At 44.5% G+C, this 23,841-nt stretch overlaps 2 protein-coding genes, 1 long non-coding RNA gene and 1 pseudogene across 4 annotated transcripts in view; all 4 read left to right on the top strand.

Annotated features, from left to right (window-relative positions):
* Positions 1-16,022, top strand: part of PRKAR2A (protein kinase cAMP-dependent type II regulatory subunit alpha) — a 96,200-nt gene extending 80,178 nt beyond the window's left edge. The window contains exon 12 of the mRNA XM_039837685.1: positions 15,914-16,022. The gene's annotated coding sequence lies outside the window, so the exon portion shown is untranslated. The remainder of the gene's footprint in view (positions 1-15,913) is intronic.
* On the top strand, positions 1,190-22,991 carry IP6K2 (inositol hexakisphosphate kinase 2). Of its 2 annotated transcripts, none has more exons than XM_039837683.1 (6): positions 1,190-1,328; positions 15,914-16,245; positions 18,097-18,319; positions 19,103-19,278; positions 21,653-21,828; positions 22,219-22,991. In XM_039837683.1, the coding sequence occupies exons 2-6, from the start codon at positions 16,044-16,046 to the stop codon at positions 22,717-22,719; spliced, it is 1,278 nt and encodes a 425-aa protein (XP_039693617.1). In that variant the 5' UTR covers positions 1,190-1,328; positions 15,914-16,043; the 3' UTR covers positions 22,720-22,991. The 2 variants fall into 2 exon arrangements, with proteins under 2 accessions (XP_039693617.1, XP_039693616.1); XM_039837682.1 differs by lacking the exon at positions 1,190-1,328 and adding an exon at positions 17,906-17,974 and having other exon boundaries at positions 16,011-16,245.
* On the top strand, positions 6,802-6,920 carry LOC120582471 (uncharacterized; annotated as a pseudogene).
* Positions 16,252-17,193, top strand: LOC120582326 (uncharacterized). The gene is made up of 3 exons (XR_005647538.1): positions 16,252-16,421; positions 16,608-16,631; positions 17,033-17,193. It is a non-coding gene; the product is annotated as an uncharacterized LOC120582326 (long non-coding RNA).
* Positions 22,992-23,841: the final 850 nt, after the last annotated feature.

Raw genomic sequence — 23,841 nt, 5'->3', positions numbered from 1 at the left:
TTGAGGGATGAACCAGAGCTAGGGTGGCACAAGTCAAGTTTGAGTTGCCAAGTGGAAATCAAAGTGCAGACGTCCAGTCCACAGCTACACATTGAGTCTGGAACTTAGGAAGGGACTGGACTGATTGACATGTAGAAGGAATCTGAAGCCGTGAACCTGGATGAGATTAGGAGGGAAATAGTGTAGACAGAGAGAGAAAAGGCAAAGAGGAGGAACCACTGAAGTCAGAGGAAACCAGGAGGGCATGGAACCCTGGAGGCCACACGGGGAAGGTGTTCCTAGGAGAGGAGAGATCAGCTAGTCACAGGAAGTCTTTCCTCTCCACTCCCATTAGGATAGGCTTTCCCTTTTTTTAAACACTGTTTTTGTTTACTGCTATTTTTCCAGCAGAACATCCATGCTCAATAAATACTTGCTGAATGAGTGAGTATATGCTTGAATTCACGCCTCTGGAAAACCCCAGCACAAAAGGCTGCAACATTGGTCTCCTTTACAGAAAGAGCAGAGATCAAGTAGGAGGCTCTCCCCATTCTCAGCAGCGCCTGCCTCCTCCTTTGCTTTTCCCAGCTATAGTGACATTCACTAGGGTGGGAGCCTTATTGGCCAACATAGGGCTGGGGAGAAATGAGCCTCACACAAGCCCTGCAGTGCAGAAGTTGGTGGGACCTGGGCTGGGCACTGAGTCATCCACCAGTCACAGAAAACAGCCATTTCTCTGTCCACCCTTTTACATTTAGTTATTTGTCCCCCCATCTACATCTGTCCACCTGTATATGTATACACTCCTTTATCCACTATCTACAGCCACTCTTTTCTCCATCTTTCCATCCATCCACATCCAGTTCTCTGTCGATCCATCTGCTAGGGTAACCAACTTCCCAGTTTGCTGTGAACAGTCTCAATATTAGCATTGAAAGCTCTACATTCCGGGAAACCCCTCAGACTCGGGAAAAACAGTACGGTTGGTTGATCCAGACGTCTCCCTGGCATCCCACATTGCAGCGGTAAAGCCCGAAGCTCGTCTGTCCACCCAACCGCTCCTCTGATCTCTTTGGTCACCCTCCGGGTGTAGGCAGACAAGGCCCCGCCCCACACGCTGGCCCCGCCCCCGTGCCCCGCCCCTCCCGGAAGCTGCTGCAGAGAATCCCAGCGCCCTAGCAACAGCGCTTTTCGGGCTGCCCAATCCACGAGCGGGGCTCCCGGTGTGAGCCAATAGAGGTGGTCGCCAGGAGCGAGGCGCGGGGGGCGGGGCTCGACGCGGCCGCCGCCATCTTGATGGGAGAGAAACAATAGGACGGAAGCGCCGCGGGACAGGGTTGAGGCCGCAGGTAACGCCAGCTTTGGGAGTCTTGTGGCTCTGCCACCCGGGATCCTTGAGGGAGGGTTGCCTCGGGCTGTTGTAGGGTGGGGTCTCTGGTTACTAGGGATATCTCTGGGATATTTGGGGAGGGGCTCCTATTATGGCGGGGGCGGTGATCTCACAGGGTCTTTGTGGGGCCGGCTTGCCCTGGGTCATTTGAGAGACGCATTATTTCTTCAGGTTATTGGGAGAAAATAAGATCTGCACTGGTTTTGAGGGTTAGAATCTCACCTGGTCATTGGGGGAAGGGGTCTCCTGGACGTTTGGGGGATTCAGGATCTTCCTCTGTCATTGAGGAAGTCTCCTCGATCCTTGGGTAGGCAGGATCTCCCGGGTCACTGAGGGTTCTCCCCAGGACATTGACGTCCACGCTCTCGTTGGTTATTGGGGTTCACCTTGAACGTTTGGGTGGAGGCGTCAACCCAAAGCCTCAGGTACTGTTACCTGGGGCTGGCAGATATGCAGCCATTTTGAGTGTTTAATGGCAGTTGGGCCTGTCAGCTGGTATCTGGTGGGGAAATCTGTACGGCTAACCTTATTATCCAAAAAAGTCTTAAAATGGATCAAAAGACTTCTTTATAGTGATAACTTCACCATGGATGGAGCTTTCATTTCTTTCACATTTGATTGCAGACTGCTTTTGTCTTTTGGATCCTAATTAAGTTTCATTTTTCGACTTTATTCCGTTGCATATATTAAGAAAGCTGCACCAGTAGTAGAAAGATAAGCCCAAATGTTGTAAAATGTAGAAACCAGTAAAATCTAGTGCTCTTAAATGCCAAGGGAAATAAACTAGTCACTGCTTGGGATGAAACATTTTGGGAGCGAAATGTACGTAGAACAAGAATAAAATAAAATCATGGAAGAGTAGTTTTTAGAAAAAGTGCTGAAACTTTTGAAAAGTGGTTACAAAAATGTTATAGATAGCTTTTACAAATGTCTTATGGTAGTTTTTATAAAGCATGATTACGGTGATTTTGATGAATTCTAGTATTTAAAATATTTGCTGTATTTGCCTTTTTAGCAGGGTAACATTTTAAGTTACCTAAGGTGCTTATTTACATAGGTTGCTGTTGTGGAGTTTGTATAATTGCATCCTGTAACCTGGTGTTAAGTATTTAAAGAACAGTTTCAGGGTGGTGGTATTGTTCTAACTTTAGTCACTATCAGAATTAGAAACTGAGCAAAATGAATATTTTGATCGTATTTGACACAATAGGCCAGTCGATCTCATAGTAACTTTTTCTTTGGAGAGAAAAATCACTTGAACTGTTACTCCACTTGGTTCGCCTGCTTTGCGATTTTAGAGTGGAATTCACAGGAATTGTTAGAAATCAAGTGGATGAGAACTAGGACTACTGTTAATAATAATTGTAAAAACTAGACAAGCAGAGATAATAGACTTCTTTTGTGCTTCGAGGCTTGGAAGGTGACAGACACATGCACTGTACACCTGTATACTAGGCCTGTATCTCTGTCTGAGCAGTGGAATGTGTGAGGAAGGAACAGGGCTAATTGATGAACCTTAGCCAGTCTCCCTTGCAGAAGGGTGTCAGAACCTTCTGTAGGCACCAGAGATGTCACTGGTATCTAGGCAACCGGATGAGCCTGAGCCTCCCTGAGGCCAGCTTGCTGAGGTGAAAATTTTCCATTGTTTGGCTCATAAAGGGGATGCACTAGGGAAGAATTTTCCCTTTAAGTGAAATTATTTTACCTAGTGACAATTAGCTTAAATATATTGAACATGTTTTTGCATGGTAGAAAGTAAAAAGATGATTAACTCATGTGATTACATTTTAAAGCATTTTAAAAAATAAATTATATTCCTGTTTGCATAGAGTAATGATTATCAAGTAATAAGAGTGACAAATAGTACTAGCGTTTTGCAGTATGTTCCAATGGCAAAGAAAAGTCCTTTTCCCCAAATTGAGTTTAGAGTCCATCTAAGAGTTTGAAGGAAAAGACAATCTCTTAAGATAATACACAGTTGATTTTGGATCTGTCACCCATCATCAGAGTCCACACTTATCATTAGTTTTGTTTCATCTACATTCTGCCATCCTCCCCTTACTTAAAAAAAAAAAGATGCATTTTTTTAGGAATTTTATCCCCAAAGTGTATTTTATCCATAAATATTTCATTGAGTATCTCTAAGAGTCAAGGAGCTACCCATGGTATCTATAATACCATTATTCTGCCTAAAAAAATAATCTCTTAATTAAAAAAATCCAGTCACATTCAAACGTCCTCAGTTATCTCATTACTATTTTTTCATAGTTCGTTTGTTCAAAGTGGGATCCAAATAAAGTACGCATTGAGTTCGATTGAAGTGTCCCTTTTGTTTCTTGAATTTATATATGCTCACTGTGTTTTTCTTGTTGAAGCAACTGCCATTTGTCTTGTAGGGTTTCCCATACGCTGGCTTATACTGATTACTCCTTGTGCTTAAGACCTTTTGATGCTGGTGGCTGGGTTTGATCAGGTCATTCCTCTCTATCTTTTTTGGTGAAGAAGTTGTGAAGGAGCTGCTAAGGCTCATTAAAAAACGAGCTCCAAACTGAACTCTGAGGGCTGTTAGAGACCTAACAGGCCACACAGTGCAAGACTCTCCTCCAACCTTTATGTCATGTGGTCCAAAAGGTATGATCCCTAGATTTTCCACATGGAACTGGAAGGAGATTCACCCTTGGCTTCCAGGAGGGTGATGTCCTGCCTCCTTCTCTCTTTATTGACCTTCATCTCTCACCCTCATGTTGTACCCTCTGCTCATAGGCAGTTCACAGTTATGGTGTCCTTGATCCAGTGCTCTTCATTCTTTGCACATTACTCTTGGGGTGTCTTCTATCTTTCCTTTGTAGGGAATTCCCAAACTTGTTTTCAAGTTGGGTTCACTCAAGCTCCAATCTCACTGTTCCCAACTGTCTGCTGAATATTTCTTCTTGAGTGCTTGACCATCCCCTCATATTTAAGTGTCCGCATCTCTGCACAGTATTTTCTTAGCTGTTTCTGACTTTATGAACAAAACATCCTCATTCTGACATGTGAAGGCCCAATATCTGACTCATTCCTCTAATTTGATTCCCTGTATCTGAAGACAGGGTCCATGGTTGCTCACTCCCCAGATTGTATGCAGAGTTCAGTGAGGTGTGGATTTTTCAGGAGAGAAGCCCACAAATGTCTCAGATTCTTCAAGGGTTAAGAACAGTGTATAACACCTAGCCACCTACTGAGTCCTATTTCTCTACCTTCTTCCCCTTCCTTAATTCTCCTATGTGGGCTGGGCAGGGCACCAGGCCTGTGGGTGTAGTGGAGAGGCAGGACACCCTGTGCTTCGCTGAGTGTGCCACTGAGTGGGGCATTAAAAGGTGACATGAAAAAGATCCTTCCAGGTTGGACAGATGTCTGGAGAGAGCAGTTCTGATGTCTTGGGGCGCCCTGTGGAGATGTGTAGACCTAGTACCTATTCTCTCTGGTGCCAAACAGAAGCATACTGTTTACTTGAGAGATTGCCCAGAGTTACCCAACAAGGAGGAGGAGAGATGGATGTAGTATACCTGACCAGTATGTTTTTGTGAGCTCGAGCAACCTGACAGGAAGGACATATACCAGTAACTGTTAAATCGCTTGTTCGCACATTGCTGAGGTTACTGTCTCCCTTAGTCAGTTTTTTTTTTTTAACATTTTCAATTATTCTGCTATTATGAATTGAGATTTTCATACAGGCAGTGAAAGATGTCCTTCCATGAACAGTGTCTGTTCTCTGAGGTGATTGCCTCTGCAGGAGAGGCAGCTGAGTTGATTTTCAACCTGCTGATGGTTTGGGTTTTTCTTGCTCTGTGTCCTTATCTGAGAATGAGAACACAGATATCTCTTCTTCAGGTTCTTTGAGCTGATCCTGCCCTTTGTAGAACCTGTGGTGGGCCTTATGGGACAGACACAGCAACACCTTCCCACGGTTGCACGCTTGAGAACATTATGGGTTGATTGGGATGCCGCACATACATTGGGAGACCAGGGGAGGACTGTAAGTTCAGGATGCAGGGTCCTGAGGTGTTTGGAAGGGTGGACCTTGGAGGAGTGCCAGCTGGCAGCTAGCTGACTGACTCTGGGCCCCCAAAAACTGATGGGTGTGGTCAGCAGGTCTGGGGCAGGTGAGGGCTGGGATAGAAAGGAGCAGGCTGCCCCTCTCCCAGAAATGTCTTGCTCTCAAAGAATGTTTTTACGTTGAAAATACCTTGGGCTTCTTGTATAGAACCAAAGACAGAGAATAGAGTGGTAAGATGTCAGAAGTGGAAGTGCTCCATTGGCCTTCCTAATTCTCAGATGCGCTCTCAGTTTAAGTCACTGTCCTTCTCACAAGCCAGGTGATTCCGAAGGGATGAGTGTGTGATTTGCTTCAGAACTATGGGTGCAGTTGAACTTGATTTCCCCAGAGAAATTTTCTTGTATTTTGCTGTGCCTTATTTTGGAAAGAAATCAGAGGATCCATGGAAGATGATTGGCAAATAGCCCTGTGTTAGACATAGTTCTGTGACCTGCGCAGTGTCAGGAATTTTCTCACTCCCGTATCTTGTTCTTTTCCTGGATGGCTGTAGAACATCTGGTGGTACTGAGGGCAGTTGGGTAATGAAAGCTGCCAGATTGATGCTGTGAGCCTTTGAGGGAAGTATTTACCTGAGTGAGGTGTTTTAGGACCCAGAGGAAATTGTGCAGTGCAGGGCACACCTTAGTCCCTCCACCTAGCAGGTGCAGCACTCAGGGTGCTGGCCTGGGCAGGTCAGGGCTACGTGGGTTCTGTGGCTACCTGTGAGGACTGAATCATTTTCGCACCCTTTGTTTCAAAGGGTTAGTTCATGTGTCATCTGGTTTGGGAACTGGCAGAAAGATGAGCACAGGTACATATTGACCATAGGCAAGGAGCATATAATCTTGTGTAAAGCTAGGGGATTGTTACTTATTGACACATGAGAGAATCATGACTCAAGGTAGGAATGTCCCCCATAGATGAGACCTCAGAACAGCTTTGGCCGTAGTCTGAGAGGGTCACTTCTGCATGTTCCTGTTGTGTGCCTTTCCTAGAAGGCTGTGGGAGCCGTAGGCTGCACCAAGGAGAGAGACTGAAGATGGAGATTTGCCCTTGAAGAGGGGTAATGGGCTCTTTAAGGAGGACTGAAAATTCTTGGTGTGTGTATATGGAACATATTTAGCTATTTATTTTAAAAAGTTGACTTTCCAATAAAGAGGACATGTGACACCTTAGAAAATCATTTAGATCTCCTTAAGGAAGTGGTGCCACAATTTAGCTAGAAAAGGCTTTTAAATTCCTAAAATTAATTCTGTTGGTGTAACTCTTGTATGTATTTCAAGGTAGGCTGAAAGCTTCTCCCTGTCCCCCTCTGTCTGGTCTGATGAAGAGTTATTCATTTCAAAAAGTAATATGAGTCTACGGCCATGACACCCTGAACATGCCCGATCCCGTCTGATCTCGGAAGCTAAGCAGGGTCAGGCCTGGTTAGTAATTGGATGGGAGACCACCTACGAAGACCAGGTGCTGTAGGCGTTTAAAAAAGAAAAAGTAATATGGTTATGCTGGTGGTTCTGGAAAGGAGAACCATCTGAGAGGCTCCTTTTTCCCTAATGGAGAAGCTTATTCAGATTTTTGAAACAGAATCTGCTGTTTTATTTGTCCCTCGGCATTATGGGAAGGATGTGCATTATTATGACTTCCATGAAAGTTCTACTTACATACCTGAGGGAGAGAATGAATCACTAGCATTGGACTGCAGGCACTGTGTCACGTCGATGCAGAGTTTTTGTTTCTTTTCACTCTGGCCCTGCTGCTTTGGCAGAGCCGGCACCTGCTGTGGCATAGTGGCGACCCTTCCAGCCAGCCGGGCTGCAGCTTCTTTAAGGTTAGGACTATGATATCGGCATTCTTAGCAGTGACTCCTTCATCTCAGGTGCCTGTTGTTTTTCACGACGAAGCCTAGGTGACATGGGGACCTCATAGTGCCTCAGTGCACCCTTCATTAAGGGAGGTAGTCACAGCATCTGCTCCAGAGGGCTCTTGTGAGAGTGAAGGACTTATTGATAAAAGGTGGCTCTCATCTCTGGCACGGTTGTATGCCATTGTCATTGAAGGCTGAGGAGTTGGTCACTTCCTCCTCTAACCTAGTGCTTTGTACACACCTTAGGGACAGGACAGGGTGTGTTGGGTCATTATCTTCACTTGTTTACATGTGGTTCATTTCCAGGGTCTCCATCATGGAGTGGACCTCTGAGTACGCCTGTGGTTTGGATCAGTGTTTTGTTTCGTTTTTTTTCTGGATGAGTTTAAAATCTTAGAGCTGAGTAGCCATCTGGGTTTTCCCATTTCTCTCAGCGAATTCTTTCATTTCCCTCCAATATCCTTGTAATTATAAAGATAATATGCTCTTCGAGTTTGAGACTACTTTAAGAAGTTTGGAACTGAAGAGAGTAATAACGGCCATACCACTTAGTACAAGCAGATCCAGGTTTTGTGGTGCCTGAAGTTTATATAATGTAATATAAATATATAACTGATAATTATATAATTATAAACGTCATCTTTAAACAAAATAATTTACAGTTATAGAAATAATTAGGTGAAGTGAATGTTTTTTTTATTTTTTGACTATTATAATTTATTTTTCAGTTACAGTTGGCATACAATATTGTATTAGTTTCAGGTGTACAACATAGTGATTAGATATTTATATAACTTACAAATTGATCACTCCCATAAATCTAGTACCCATCTAACACCATACATAGTTATTACAATATTATTGACTATATTCCTTATGCTGTACTTTACATCCCCATGATTATTTTGTAACTACCAATTTGTATTTCTTAATCCCTTCCTTTTTTCCACCCAGCCCTCCAACGCCCCTCCCACCTAGCAACCATCAGCACGTTCTTTGTATCTGTGAGTTTCTGTTTTGCTTGTTTATTTTGTTCTTTAGATTCTAATCGTAAGTGAAATCATGGCATTTGCCTTTCTCTGACTTCACTCAGCACAGTACCCTCTAGGTCCGTCCATGTTGTTGCAGATGGCAAGATTTCATTCTTTTGTATGGCTGAGTAATATTCCATTTTTTATATAGATATATAATCACCTCTTCTTTATCCATTCATCCATTGATGGACACCCAGGTTGCCTCCATATCTTGATTATTGTAAATAATGCTGCGTTGAATGTTTGTGTAAATTGAACAAAGAAATCCCAAAAAGTTAATACATTTCAAAAGCCAATAAACACTACAATACTTTTTCCCATACATTTTGGGGGCAGCATTTTAACTTGCCTCTTTCTATGACAGCAGTGTCATCATTTTTCTATAGAAAGGTCACACAGTCACTCTAGTGTGATTGTTCCCCATCACCTTTCTATTATTGACAACTTAGAAAAGTTTCAACTTTATAACTCACCATACGTCATGTAAATTTTTAGGATGTTGTCAAGTCTGAGAAACCTGTATCAAGTTTCTTCACATGAACTGTAAGACTTCAGGGCTTTCAGATTCAAGATTTTTTATGCAGTGATTACAGGGCCTTAGAGGGGCTGGGCAGCCATGACCTATATGAGTAGCTGGTACTTTTGTTTTTAGTTTTTTCGTGTGTGTGTGTTAAAATATATGTAACAAAATTTACAATTGTAACCATTTTTTTAAGTGTACACTTAAGTGGCATAACTGGTACTTTTTGCCAGTCTTTTTCTCTAAATCTTTAGACCTGGTTTACACAATGTCGATTATAGTTTTGTATCTTGCTTCTTTCATTTAAAGAGCATATCACAAGCATTTTCTCAAATTATTTAAAATATGAAATTGATAAGCAAACTTTTTATAGTATCCTAATAGTCTATTGTGCATTCGCCTATTATGGACATGGAGATGAGTGAGACATCCTTGATTTTTATGGAGCAGTGGTGGGAGTTTTCCTGAGGTTGATGATAGTTTAATGCTGTATAGCCAGATGAGTCAGTCTGGTCAGTATCTACCCTTGGTGCCTCCCATTAGGCAGACATTGACTGCTTTCCTCTTCCTTCCTGGTTTTATTTTGCTAAAACTCTTTTGTATATTCATTTTGTCACCAGGGATTGTTCCTCATGTGTAGCCCAGCTTTTCTGGAAGTCCTGGTTATGGAGAGGTCGATTTTCCTTCTGCATTGACTTACTGAGACACCTTATTTAAAGCTGGATGGTAGACCCACCAGCATTGCTGAAGAGCCATTCAACATGTACTCAGCACCAAACCATGGCCTTTCTTTGTTTTGCCTGCAAAAGATGGCGACAGTTATCTTTCAGTGATGAGTTAACAACCTGAAAACCTTGAGTCTTTGGGATGTGAACTCAGTACCAACACATATTTTCAGAATGCTAAGTATATTTGTTTTAAACTATGATAGGATTTTAATCTCCTTATAGGTATATTTTTAAAGTTTATTTTTCACTGAACATTCTTATCTGAGTTTCTACAAGAGAGAATTTTCTAAGAGGTTGGTTGTCATTACATTAACAGCTTAGGCTTTGTGTGAAATAGTTCCACACCAGCAGGTCCCACGTGAGTGTTCAGGTGCAGAGTCCTTCATTTGTACTCTCCAGTTAATGCAGAGTTGATAAGGTGGAAGGTTATAAATGCAAAAAAATACCCGTCAGTACTCAGAATGCATTTTGTAAAGTGCAGGGCATCCCTGGTTTTTGTAATTATACTCGCCGTATGATTGATGTGGGTTTGGATAATTGCAGTGGGTGCCTTTTGAGTTCTCTGTTGATCTGTGTGCAGCAGGTGTTCATGATGCAGTAGCAATTTCAGGCACATCCTGTGGGATGCCTACTCTTACTTGATGGGCGTTGTGTTCTGGTGGAGGCAGGGTGGGTGAGACAAAATAAGACAAATAAGGAAACAGTAGTGTTAGGTGGTGGTAAGTGCTAAGGAGAAAAGAAAATGGGATTGTATAAGGGAGTGTGGATGGGGCAGTGTGGCGATTTTAGATGGAGTGGATAAAGAAGACCTCATTAAAGAGGAGGAATTCACACAAAGAACTGAAGGAGGTGAGAGGAGCCAAGGGGGATATCTGGGAAAGAGTATACCAAGCAGAGGGAAAGGCAAGTGTAAAGGCCCCGAGGTAGGTGTATGCCAGGCACATTTGAGAAATAACTAGGAAGCCATATCATTGGAACAGATTTGATGTTGGTTTTTCTTTCCTTACGAGTGTTTTACAGAAAGCTTTATTGGACCTTTTTGCTTCTGTTCTGCTCGTTCGTGTGTAAAGAATGATTTTGATTTGGCTTTACAAGAATTGAAAAAGATAACCATGCAGCTGGTAGAAGTCTGTTAGTATCAATACCCTGATAAAAATTATTCAAAGTGAACGGATGGCTTTAGGATTAGCAGTGGGTTTCATGGATTTGTGAGGGAAAACATGGCTGTCAGGGGATACCTTCACTGAAAGCTAGGAGCCCTTATTTTGACTGAGATAGTGACCCAGGCTGACCTTGGTACAAGTGACTCAAGATGCTCAGTGTGAAGCAGATGAGCCCAGTCAGAATGGATGGGAAGGTAAATTTCAGCCTGTGCATTTGGATGTGTAAACTATGATAGAGCTATTATGATCTTTTTAGGTATGATCTTTTCCGATTATTGAAATAATATATAATAAGGAAAATTTTGTAAATTCAAAAATGTGTAAGTAAAATTTAATCTCTGTTGAATGCAATTTCTATATAAGACTCACCAATTTTAAGTCTGTAATTTGATGCGTTTTACAAATTTATGCACTCATATGATCACTGTGCAATTACAGCATAGAACATTTTCATTACCCCTAAAAGTTCTCTTGGGCCCCTGTACAGTCAGTCCTGTTCTCCTACCTCTGCCCGCTGGCAATTGCTGTCTGCTTCCTGCTTCTATAGTTTTGCTTTTTCTAGAATTTCGTATAAATGAAATTATACAATATAAAGTCTTTTGTGACTGATTTTTTTACTTAACATAATGCTTTTATGATTAATCTTTGTCGTTGCATATATCAATACAATCCTTTTCCTGAATAATATTCCATTATATATATATACCACAGTTGGTTTATTCATTCACCCATTTGGTGGACATTTGGGTCGTTTCTACCTTCTGGCTATTGTGAATAGTGCTGCTATGAACATTCTTGTTACAAGTCTTTGTGTGGACATTTGTTTTTATTTCTCTTAGTAATTAACTATGAGGAAGATTGCTGGGTCATATAATAAGTATATGTTTAACTTCATAAGAAACTGCCAAAGTGTTTTCCAAAGCGGTTGTATCTTTTTGTATTTCTCTCAGTGTTTGAGAGTTCCGGTGACTGACCCTGGTGGTGAGTCGTGGGGTGTGTATGGATGTGTGCAGATGGCGAATGCTGGCTCTGGGGCTCCCAGAGAAGAGGAGCAGGGTGGTAAGGGCTGTTTTTCCACCATCAGGCTAGTGTGCCTCACCATCATCCCCTGTGACTATACGAACCTGGGGCTTTTCTTAAGGCAGAGTAAGTGGCCCCAGCAGATCTTATTTGTAGCCTCATTAACTAAACTCTAGATGTATGAGCTAAGGGCCCAGGGGCTTTCATGAGTCATAGCTGTTTCATTTGTAATATTTTAAAAGAATATTAAGACATCGTTTCCAGTAGATCCTTAAACCAGTTTGATAGATTCAGGGGGATGGGCTGTGAAGGAAGGCTGTGTCCTAGCCTAAGATGAATCGTATTCTTTGTTCCTTACCTGTTCATAGTTTCATGGACAATACGTGAGGCAATATAGAAAGCTAAAATAGACACTAAATCTGAAGCTAGTGTCTTATGGTTATTCCGTCTCCCTAGGTACAAGGTCCATCCATCGCATGGACTTCACAGTAATCATTACTACTCCAGGATTCCTGGGAAACTGGGCCTTAGATCTCAGATGTTTCAAAACCATTAAGAGACCCCACAGCTCAAAAAACTGTGGAACAGAGAGATTAGCAGGTGCTTTGGGTGCTTTTCTTTTGAAGCTACTAGAGAGGAAGTCGATCTGTGTAATCCTTGGGAAGTTGATGCTTCATTTTCCCACAGGGATAAGACCTGTAAGGACCCGAGAACAGAAGCCCCACTTTGTCTGCAATCCCAAATGTGAGAAATATTTTGTACAGTGAAGCCATATTTAATGTGTTCATATTGAGAGAGTGAACATAATTGAAATAAAAGAATCACAAAACAGGACTCACCTTATGTGCAGTGCATTGATATTCTCTGGTTTTTCCTTTTTGATTAAAACAAATTGCTGGTTACCACTCACTCGTTACCACTGCCTACCCCAGGCCTCTCCTCTCCATTTTACAGACCAGAAAATAGGTCTGTAAAACTTAAAGGGAGTCAGGAACTTGGGGACTTTCTCCAAGTAATCGAGTGACAGAATTGGGACTGTAATCTGATCTGGCTCCATCTCACTACAGGATAATCGATTGTCTCTAATTCCACTGCACATTTGGGAGTTTCCTATGTAGTCATACTTGGCTCAAGCAAGAATGAGCCTTATTTTTCTTGCCTCTCTAATCAAGTGATGATTCTTCTCTGGGGAGCAGTGTCTTATGCACTGCCAGAATTGGGTGCTGAGAAGGGGGTGGCAAGGTGCCACATCATACCCAGCAGCTAATGAACACACTAGAGACGTGGAAGGAGGAGATGGGGACCCTAACTGGACCTTTTAGCCTCCATCCACACCCATGAACCATACTCTGAGAGCTTTCATAAAGGACTGGTTTTTGTTTGTTTTCGATTTTTCACTGGAGATGGGGATGGGCAAGATGCCTGTAATATATTTTTCTACTTAATTAAATGCATTTAAGGAATCTTGAACAGAGTTGCAAAGGTTTATGTGGTTGTTAGCATTGCTGTGATAACAAAAGCAGTTTACACGTTTATGAAAGGTCTGGATTGTTGTAAAGCCTGGTGCATAAGGAATGTCTTGTGCTTTCACAACTTAATAATTGTGGTACCTGGTTCATGCTTGGGTACTGGCAGTTGGACCATGAGTCAGTAGGTTTCTTTGGTATTGCTCTTACTCAAGAAGTCTTTTCAGTAGACTAGTATGAACTGGTCTATAGACCTAGAGAAGAGACTTGTGTGGCCAAGCATCTCAGAGCTCCACCTTTTGGAGAGAGTCTAAGAAGGGCTGGAATGTACTTAATGCCATGAGCTGATTGCCTGTGTTGTCTTGGGACTCTTGGCACATGCCCTCCTGAGGGCCTCTCTAATGATGAGAAGGTGATGCCCGGTGAAAAATCAGGACCTTTGGTTTTCTTCTCTTTGTATATAGGGAAGCTTGTTGATTCCAGTTGGGGCCCACAGTCAGTTCCCTCTGAGAGGAAGAAATTAACACCAGTCATATGCCAGATAATGATATTTTGGTCAATAACAGTCCACATAAAAGATGGTGATCCCATAAGATTATAATGGAGCTGAAAAATTCCTATTGCCTAGTGATCTTGTAGCTATCTTAACATTGTAGCACAACACTTGACTCACGTGTTTGTGGTGATGCTGGTATAAACAACCCTACTGCACTGTCGGTCTTATAAAAGTGTAGCACATACAAGTATGTACAACACATAATAATGACTGTCACTGGTTTATGTATTTACTCTATTTTTTATCATTATATTAGAGTGTATTCTTTATACTTATTTAAAAAAACGAAGGTTTGCTGTAAAACAGGATGCCGTGTTTTGCCGGCAGCGTCCTCATATATTCCGTGTTTACCACATCTCTTGATTGCATCATTTTCTCTTGTGCTTGATTTAATCTCGAGTTGTTTTGTGCAGTGACCATGCTGCACAGGCTTGTAGCCTGCATCAGTAGGCTATGCCATAAGCCTAGGTGTGTAGTAGGCTCTACCATATAGATTTGTGTAATAAGTACACACTGTAATGTTTGCACAATGACAGAATCGCCTAATGACGCATTTCTCAGAATGTACCGCCATCAAGTGGCAAATGACTGTATTTTATAAATAGAAACTATAAATGCTGAAAGCACTCTCACAGGCAAACTAAATGTCCCACATATGCAGGTGTGCTATACCAAGGCAGAAGTGCCAAAGACCCTGGACCCTAGCAGCAGCCATGTGGTAGCATCCAACAGATAGGTTCATTTGGGAACTGTGGCTTATTGTCTCTTGCCGTAGATAAGTTTCCTTAATTTTCCACATCAGCTTCATTGTTTACAACAGGGAGAGTAGTGTCTCCCTCTTAGAAAGTATCATGAAGACCAGATGAGGTTCATTCCTGTATTAAGCCTAGCACATATTAGGTGCTTTACTCACCTTAGAGGACGGTGGGCATATCTCCAGCAGGCCATTCTCACCACTGCCATCTCGGTGGGAGACGTGGGAACCAGAGGAGTTCCCAATAAGAAACCCTGTGCAGATACTGAAGTGTAGCCCAAGCCCTGTATGTACTGCTGGTCGTGACAGTGTAGTCTGTAAATTATAGACAGAAAACACAGAACTAGCTTGATATTCCCTGAAACAGTGAACCAGTGCACAGAGCTTGAGATCCAGTGTGTTTGGGAATGTGAAGTCAGGTATAAGGCCCTGGACCTCAGAGTGGGTGAGAGTGGTGCTTGCCCCACGCGTGCAGCTTTGGTTTAAAGGTGTGCCCCAGCTTTTGGAGATCAGGATAGAACTGATAAAAATAGTCCGTGACCTAGAACAGCGTGTATCTTTTGTAAAGGGAGTTAGCCAGCCTTGATCAGTTGTTTTTAGATATAGCCGTTAATCATTAAAGCTAGGCCCAAGCTCCACTGCTAATAAGGTTAATGGGGCTTGTCTTTGGCCTTGGACAGGGGCGGTGTGTATGGACACCCTAAGGGAGTAAATCTTACTAGATGATGTGTAAGCAGGTTTTCCCTTTAAATACATTTTTATAAAAACATAATTAACGACCAAGAGTGAATCCTGATGTAAACTGCGATGCTGTAGGTGCATCATCATTTGTAACAAATGTACTGCACCAGTGGGGGACATTGATAATGGGAGAGGTTTATGCATATGGGGGAGCAGGTGGTGGCATGGGAGATCTCTAGCTTTCTCTTAATTTTGCTGCGAACCTAAAAGTGCTCTAAAAAATGGTTTATTAAAAATATATATTTAACGAAGACACTTAGACATCAATCACCTTAACAATTTTATTAGAAAGTGGTAAGATTTAATGTAGATATTAGGTTGGAAATTGTGACTGCCTCGACGAGGCGTCGCGTTGCGCTGGCCGCAGGGGCTTCCCTAAGGCTCGGGGGCTGTCCCGAGGCACCTGGAGCCCGTCCCTGCCTGTCGGCATCCGCTCGGCCCCGCTCTGCCCAGCTCGGTCCCGCGAGAGCTCTGGCTGTTTGTTTCTGCGAGAGGAGGCGGGTCCGCAGTGGGCGATGTGGGCGGGGCCCTGAGTGCGTTCAGTCTGTTTGTCTTTCTGTTGGAGGAGAAAGGCAACGGCTAGCAGGCTGCTTCCAACTCCTGCCACTGTTTGCTTCCCGCAGAGCGTCCTGTCCCGCGCAACCGAGGAGCCGAGGCCAGGCAGACAGACGCACAGACAGACGGCAAACGGAGGACGCGCTGGCCGCTGGACCCCGCCTCCTCCCCCTTCTCCCTGCCTCCTGCGCCTGGAGGATGAGCCCAGCTTTCAGGGCTATGGACGTGGATCCCCGTACCAAGGGCGTCCTGCTGGAGCCCTTTGTCCACCAGGTTGGGGGGCACTCCTGTGTGCTCCGCTTCAACGAGACGACCCTGTGCAAGCCCCTGGTCCCAAGGGAACACCAGTTCTACGAGACTCTCCCAGCTGAGATGCGCAAATTCACTCCCCAGTACAAAGGTGAGCCCCCAGCTGCTGTAGGGGTCGTCAGCGCCTGGCGAGGAGATGCGAGGCGTCGCGGCCTTCCGTGGCAGCCGTCCCAGGAGCCCTCACCCCCTCCCACTCACTCTGTATTTTCCCTCCTCCTCCTCTTGGCCCTCAGCCCAGCACCTCACACCCTCAGTTTTCAAGCCCTGGTAAGATTGCTCAATTCTCTTTTGCTTTGTGGATTTGTTTTGAGTTATTTTTGGTGGAAGTGTAGTTGTGTTTTATGTTCAGGTGTCTCTTGATCACAGTAACCCATAGTCCCCATGGGGGAACAGCCGGGAAGACTTTGGGAGGATTTTACCCAGAATACTTGCTGCCTGCTTTTTGTCCTCCAGGAAACCAGAAGCCCTGGTGATTAGGTAGGCTTGGGAGCCGGGTTGAGTCAGACGGAATGCAGGAGTGGGAAGTCTGCTGATTAGCCGAAGCCCATTGCTGTTACAGCAACCCTTTGATTTACATCTGTGACTATATCTTCTTTTCTATAATGCGTTTTGGGGGGATCTCAGCAGCCACCAGCATGGGGGAGGTGGGATCCTTTGTAAATCAGGGAAGAATCCTTTAAGGAAATTAACTCAAAATTTGCATTGCCTGGTTATACAAAAGACTCTTGAACTGTGGTTCTTCTGGGACTATTGAAACTTGCTCTTTGAAGACGGAATGTACTGGGCGTCTCTCTCTGTATTCTGAATATGCATGTGTGTTGCGTTGGGGGTGGGTGAGTTGGGGGCCCTCATTGGTCCTTCTCTGTTGTTTTTTCCAGGACAAAGCCAAAGGCCCCTTGTTAGCTGGCCGCCCTTGTCCCCCTTTTCCCCCTGGTTATTTCCCCGTGGCCACAGGGAAGTGTGATCCCTCTGGTGGCCCAGAGCCCGGGACCACCTCAGAAGTGTCGTCTCTCTGAGCACGCATTCCCCTGCAGCGGGCGGGCAGCAAGGACTGAGCAAATTGAGTGATCCCCGGCCAGAGAGGTCTGGGAGGAAAGGTGTTCAGCCAGTCGGTTGTAAGGCGCTCGTCGGCACCTGCTGAAACGCTGCCACCTCACAGCCCCCTCCTCAAAGACTGACTAATTACACATGGCAGGTTCTAGAGACTGGAGGGGGAGAGCTGCTCTCAAGGCCACCACACATCTGTGCTCCCAACCCTGTTTGTCTTGTGTTCATTTTGTTCTTTTGAGACTGCAAAGACCAATAAAGTAACTTATTTGAGAAGGACAAAAGGCTTGGGGCACCCACCTATTTGAGTGGGTTCTGCTAGGGTGTCTGTTGTGCTGTGTGGTTTGTTTTGTTTGCTCCTTTATTTTGTTTTGCTTGCCCAGTCTCCCCTTACCCTTGGATGATTCTTACCCTCAGGCGAACCTGTGTTCCCCCTGTGTTCAGGCTCTGCTTTAAAGCAAGCCTCAAGGCCATCAGAGTTTCTGTTTAGGGTGTTAAAAATTTCCACAAGATATAAAGAGCAAATGTTTTTACGTCTTTCTTAGGCTTAGAAGAATTACATAAAAATTAATAAACATTTTCAATAATGGAAAAATGTGTCTTGTAATTCTTTGGCTCTTGCCTTGTTGAGTACATCAGAGAGGAAGACTCTCGGCCATGTTTGCTCCCTAATTGCTTGTCTTGTATGGTGTCATCTTTTCTAGCTGTTTTGATATTTGTTAGGTTTGCAGATGAGTTTGGGGCCTCTGGCAACATAGAGACTAAGGAACAGGGTAAGAAAAAACACAAATGTTACAATCATGTTATTTATAACACATGTGGAATTAAAAGTCCTCTCTGCTCGTATGGAACTAATGAAATTAAAAGTCCTCTTTGCTCCTCATCCCCCTTCCAGGTGTGGTATCTGTGCGCTTTGAAGAAGATGAAGACAGGAATTTATGTTTAATAGCATATCCATTAAAAGGGGACCATGGAACTGTGGACAGTGTAGACAATTCAGACTGTGAACCAAAAAGTAAGCTCCTAAGGTGGACAAATAAAAAACATCATGTCTTAGAAACGGAAAAGACCTCCAAGGATTGGGTGCGGCAGCACTGGAAAGAGGAGAAGATGAAGAGGTGGGTATAAACCGAGAAGGGAACCCTGGACTCTGGGAGGGGAGGTGTCGTAGGATCTTAGCTACAGTCCAGTCCCGCGGACCTAAGGACGCACATGATGGACCTAGTAGGTTCCTTGTCACTCAGTGGCCTGTTTCTCTCACGGCATGTCCAGCTTCTCTTTAATTGACTCTGCATTAAATCGTGCTATTTGGGGTAAACAGCTGCAGTGGCAGCTGTAAAAGAACTTCAGTCACTGATTCCTCTACAACTGCCCTGTGCCAGGCCCTATGCTGCATTTTCGGGCTGTAGCAGTGACCAAGACAGCCATCTGGTTCAGGTAGTAGGAGACAAAATGGTCCACTGGGCATCGCCAAACCTCAGGGATCTACCCAGGCGCCTCCTCCAAGTGCCAGAGCTTGTAAAAATATTAATTGATAAGTGTATAATGTAGCTAAGTAGGCTGACTTATTCCCATGGAATTTCAATTCAGATTTCCCCAGCCTCCAGCATTCGGAGTCAGGAAACCTGGATGTACTAGAAGCTGGGGGTGGAAGGAAAGGCTGTTCTTGCCTTAGAAGAACAGCCTGCCCCTTAACTTAAAAAAAAAAAACAAAACAAAAAACAACTATCTCGAAGTATAATATACGTACAGTAAAATATACCTATTTGCAGTGTTTGATGTATACAGTGAAACCACCACATCAAGGTAGCAAACTTCCCATCACTCCAGAAAGTTTCTTTTTCTTTGGCCCTGAATTTCGATAATACATTGTGATTTATTGGCTCCTTATCTCTTTATAGCCATAAGTTAGAAGAAGAATTTGAGTGGCTAAAGAAATCTGAAGTTTTGTACTACAGTGTAGAGAAAAAGGGGAATGTAAGTTCCCAGTTTAAACACTATAATCCTTGGAGCATGAAGTGTCACCAACAGCAGTTACAGAGAATGAAGGAGAATGCAAAACATCCGAACCAGTACAGTATCCTTTGTTCACAGGGCATCTCTGCCTTGGGGAGGGGGAATGTATGTGAGGAGACCCTTGGAGCTTGGAGGAAAGGGTTGGATTTGTCAGTCATGGTTGTTCCAGGACACCCTATGTGATAGCTGTTGGCAAATATCACTTCCGTCAGGGCCAAGGGCTGGTCTGGGAGTGCAGGTGGTAGGGAGTGGGGTTGCTGGGTCCCTGGAGGTAAGAGGTTTGTCATGGAGGGACCAGTCTAGAGTACAAGGGGCTGATTCATGTTTCAGACTCCTGCAGAAAAGCAAGCGCTGACCTGCTAAGGGCCAGGTGTAGGAAGGAGGACTGACCTTTCAGTCCCGATTCACCGGCCTGTCACATGAAGACAGCACGGGATCCTCTTTCGTCTTTTCCCCCCTTCTTAACCATGAAGCTATGCATCTTTGATTTCTTTCTTTAAAATAATCTTGCGGAGGGAAAAATTCTTCAGAGCTTATTAGTGTTGTGCTTATGCTCGTTTTATTTATTTTTCACTTTTTATTAGGGACAATTTTAAACATGTTAAATATAGAATTAAGTTGAACCTTTAAGTACGGTCCCCCAGGTTCAGCAGTTAACCCACTCCTGTCAGTCTCGTGTCATGACTGTCTGTACACTCACACTCCGCACGTCTCAGGTATATCGTTTCACCCGTGTACACCTCAGTGTGCATCTCTAAAAGATAAGGATATTGAAAAACATGAATGCCATTATTACTCCTTAAAAAGCGGACAGTAATTCTTTAATATGAAGTACTTAATGTATGTTCACCTTTTTCTAATTGTCTCGTAAACGTTTTTATCGCTTGTTTCTTTGAAGATTTAGATGACGTTCACATGTTGTATTTGGTTGAAATGTTTAAGTCTTTTTAAATACCCTTCCTGTTTTTTCTTCTTGGAAATTTCTTGCCAAAGAAACTAGGCCTTCTAGAGTTTCCCACCATCTGGATTTTACTGATTACATCCCCATGGTGTCTTTTACATGTTACTCTGTCTCCTCCGTTTCCATTAAATTGATAATTTGATCTACTGGCTTGATCAGATTCAGGTTCAGTTTTGGGGGGAAGGGAGCAAAAATCAGATGTTATTGTACATGTCCGTCAGAAGCTCAGTGTTTAGTTGTCTTTCTCTTTTGTATTGTCATTGCCTTAGATCAATTTTTCATTAGGTGGTTTTCTAATTTTGTCATTCTTTTCATTCATTAACTGGAATCCTGTAAAGAAAAACTTTCAACCATGTGTTTATCCTGAGGCATAGTCTATATAGGAAAGGCAGGTTAAATTTTTCCTTTATTTATTGGATATGTATTTGGAACAATGAGTGAGTTAACATCCTCCAAAGGTGACCAGTGAGTTTTTTACCATTATTATGAATCCGTGAATTTAAACTTATTTGACATGTTGTAGTCCATTGTAGTTATCTTTATAGATGCTCAATGTTTGGTCACTTGGGAACCTTTTTAAATTGGCTCCTGAGTCTTGTTGACACAATCTCAGTAGTCTGTGATACCTTTCTTTCTGGTATGAGAAGATGGGCCGAGGTCATGTATGTTTTCTACTCCAGATGTGAATTTATTCATAGCCCTCTGAGGCAGGGGTTGCAGACCTTTTCAGTAACGGGCCAAGTAGTAATACTTTAAGCTTTGCAAGCTTCACACTCTTGTCACAACTCCGCCATTGTAGCATGAAAGCAGCCGTAGAATTGAGTAGTAATGGGTGTATTCTAATAAAATGATTTATGGTCACAGAGATTTGAATTTCATTTAGTTTTCATGTGTCATGAAAATTAAAATAATGTAAGAACCATTCCTACCTCACAGGCTGTACAATAACAAACAGGCACCATAGTTCACCAGTCCCTGTTCTGGGAGCACTGGTCTGGGCTAGGGGTGCTCATACATCTGGTCATTGTTTCTGGACCTTTTCAGTTCATGTAGCTGGGGAATACACTGTATTTTAAAAAGAAAGCTTTTCATGAGTTCATACTGATGCCTCCAGTTCATATTTAAGGCTACAGGATTTACTGAACTCGTTTATTAATTCAGGACAGTATGCTGTTAGAGCCTGGTCCCACACCTTGCTGAGGTTCAGGAATTGGTGTGTGTCTCTCCCACCTGGGGGAGCCCAGGCCTGTTTTGAGTCTGGATGCAGACTGTTCTAGGACATGTTCCCTGACGAGCATTGCAAGTGCCCTCTCTAGTCAGCTTTGGGCTCCCTGTGTGGGAGGTGGCAGGACTGATGGGACCCCCTGTGGACTTGGGCTTCCCTGGGAACTGTGTGCAGGCATTGTACCCTGGGAGTGTCAAGGACTCACGCAGTAGCACCTCCCCTTTGGCATGGTTTTCCTTAACCATTCAGAATTTATTTTACTGGAGAACCTGACTTCCCGTTATGAGGTGCCTTGTGTCCTGGACCTCAAGATGGGTACACGCCAGCATGGTGACGATGCTTCAGAGGAGAAGGCAGCCAACCAGATCCGCAAATGCCAGCAGAGCACATCTGCGGTCATCGGTGTGCGCGTGTGTGGCATGCAGGTAAGGGGAGTGCTGTCACATGATGTGGGCTGGATAGGTATCCGGTAGCTGCTGCTCCCTCACCCTGACATAGTCCTATTTTCTCAGAAGATGCCACATTTCACTGAATCTGTCACTTTCTAGTTAGTAAAGAAAGCATGCACGCCCGGGTGATCCCCTTCGGGGCTGGCCTGGCCGGCTGAGGCCAGAGTCTGGACAGGAGGAGGAGAAAGGCAAGAGGGTTGGGTCCTCTCCACCAACCGTACACTAGACAGGGGCTGGGATGGAACCCAAGTCAGAGGGCTGTTTCCTGAGTGGGTGTTGATAGGAGAGGACAGTGTCTCCTGTGACTGGTACACAGGATCTGACCCAAGGCTGTCAGCACCTTACCTGCTGGTCTCTCTCCCACAGGTATACCAGGCAGGCAGTGGGCAGCTCATGTTCATGAACAAGTACCACGGCCGGAAGCTGTCGGTGCAGGGCTTTAAGGAGGCCCTATTCCAGTTCTTCCACAACGGGCGGTACCTGCGCCGTGAGCTCCTTGGCCCTGTACTGAAGAAGCTGGCTGAGCTCAAGGCTGTGTTGGAGCGACAGGAGTCTTACCGCTTCTACTCAAGCTCCCTGCTAGTCATCTACGATGGCAAGGAGCTGCCTGAAGTGGCCCTGGACTCAGATGCTGAGGACTTGGAGGACCTGTCAGAGGAGTCGGCCGACGAGTCCGCTGGCGCCTATGCCTTCAAGCCCATCGGCCCCAGCTCAGTGGACGTGCGCATGATCGACTTTGCTCACACTACCTGCAGGCTGTATGGCGAGGACAGCGTTGTACACGAGGGCCAGGATGCTGGCTATATCTTCGGGCTCCAGAGCCTGATAGACATTGTCACAGAGATAAGTGAAGAAAGTGGGGAGTGAGTTTGCTGGCTGCACCAGCACTTGAAAGACTCTCTGTGTCCCAGGCACAGCTGTGCTGTGTCAGGGAGGAGGCCAGTATGGCCAGGTGGTGGCCTCTGCAGCCTGGAGCTGATGCGCAGAGACCTCTGAGTCCCAGCCTGAGCCAGCCCCAATCGCGCTCGGAGTCTTTATTTATTTTAACTGTTTTCTTCAACATTCCACATTTGATGATGCAGATACCTCTTTCTTCCCTGAGTGTAAATGTTCTAATACAAATCTTTTTGTTAATTGTACACAGTGCTGCTGTCGTTCTTGCCAGAGACTGGCAGCCAACCTTCAGAAGCTGCCTCACACATGCCATGACCTCCAGCATGGCCCAGCAGTATTTTCTTTCCCACTGCCCCAACCCTGTGAACCTTAAAGTCACTATAGCCTCTTGGCTTGGTCCTCAGTCTCCTGACCTAGCAACCTGAGGTCACCCAACAAGGACCCCCGTACACATAACCTTAGCCATGGGGTCTGCTGGCTTAGTAACCTCAGCCCCCCTATGCAAAGAATTGTACTTGACACAGGTCTTTCCCCGCCCTCATGCAGCTTAAGCCAGAGATGGGCAGCAGGTATGCCAAACCTTAGGTGTAGCTGGTGCACCACTGGCAGCAGCTGATTGGCTGGACATTGTGATGTCAGACATCTTGGAACCAATATTGGGGCCTCAGCCTTGAGCTCCGTGGTAAAGGGTCCCAGGAGGTTGGGGGCTCAGTGAGGGTGTGTGCTGTGCAGGTTGGTTCTCTTGGACACACCACCACCTGTCACCACTACTGCCCAGCCCCGAGCCCCACTGCAACTGCGCCAGTCTCATCCTTCATGCAGCTCCGGCCAGGACAGCCCCTAAGAGGGGCTGTGCTAGAAGGTTTCTGAGAAGAGGGGATGTGGCAGGTCTTGAACTGCAGAACCAGACATCAGAAGGGCACAGACAGTGCCAAGAAGGCAGGGTCTAGACAGACCCTAACCTCCCAGCACTATCTGTGTCCACCATGTCCCCAAATAGGCCAACTGCATACACTGGCCTGGTTGTGTCTACATCTCCTGCTCGCTGGATCCAGGCTTCTAGTGGGGAATGTGGCTGGACCAGGGATAAGAGCT

Source organism: Pteropus medius, unplaced genomic scaffold, assembly GCF_902729225.1.
Source record: "Pteropus medius unplaced genomic scaffold, Ma_sr-lr_union100, whole genome shotgun sequence".
Classification (NCBI taxonomy): domain Eukaryota; kingdom Metazoa; phylum Chordata; class Mammalia; order Chiroptera; family Pteropodidae; genus Pteropus; species Pteropus medius.
The sequence above is the reverse complement of the archived record's forward strand: the minus strand, read 5'-3'. Positions and strand labels throughout refer to the sequence as shown.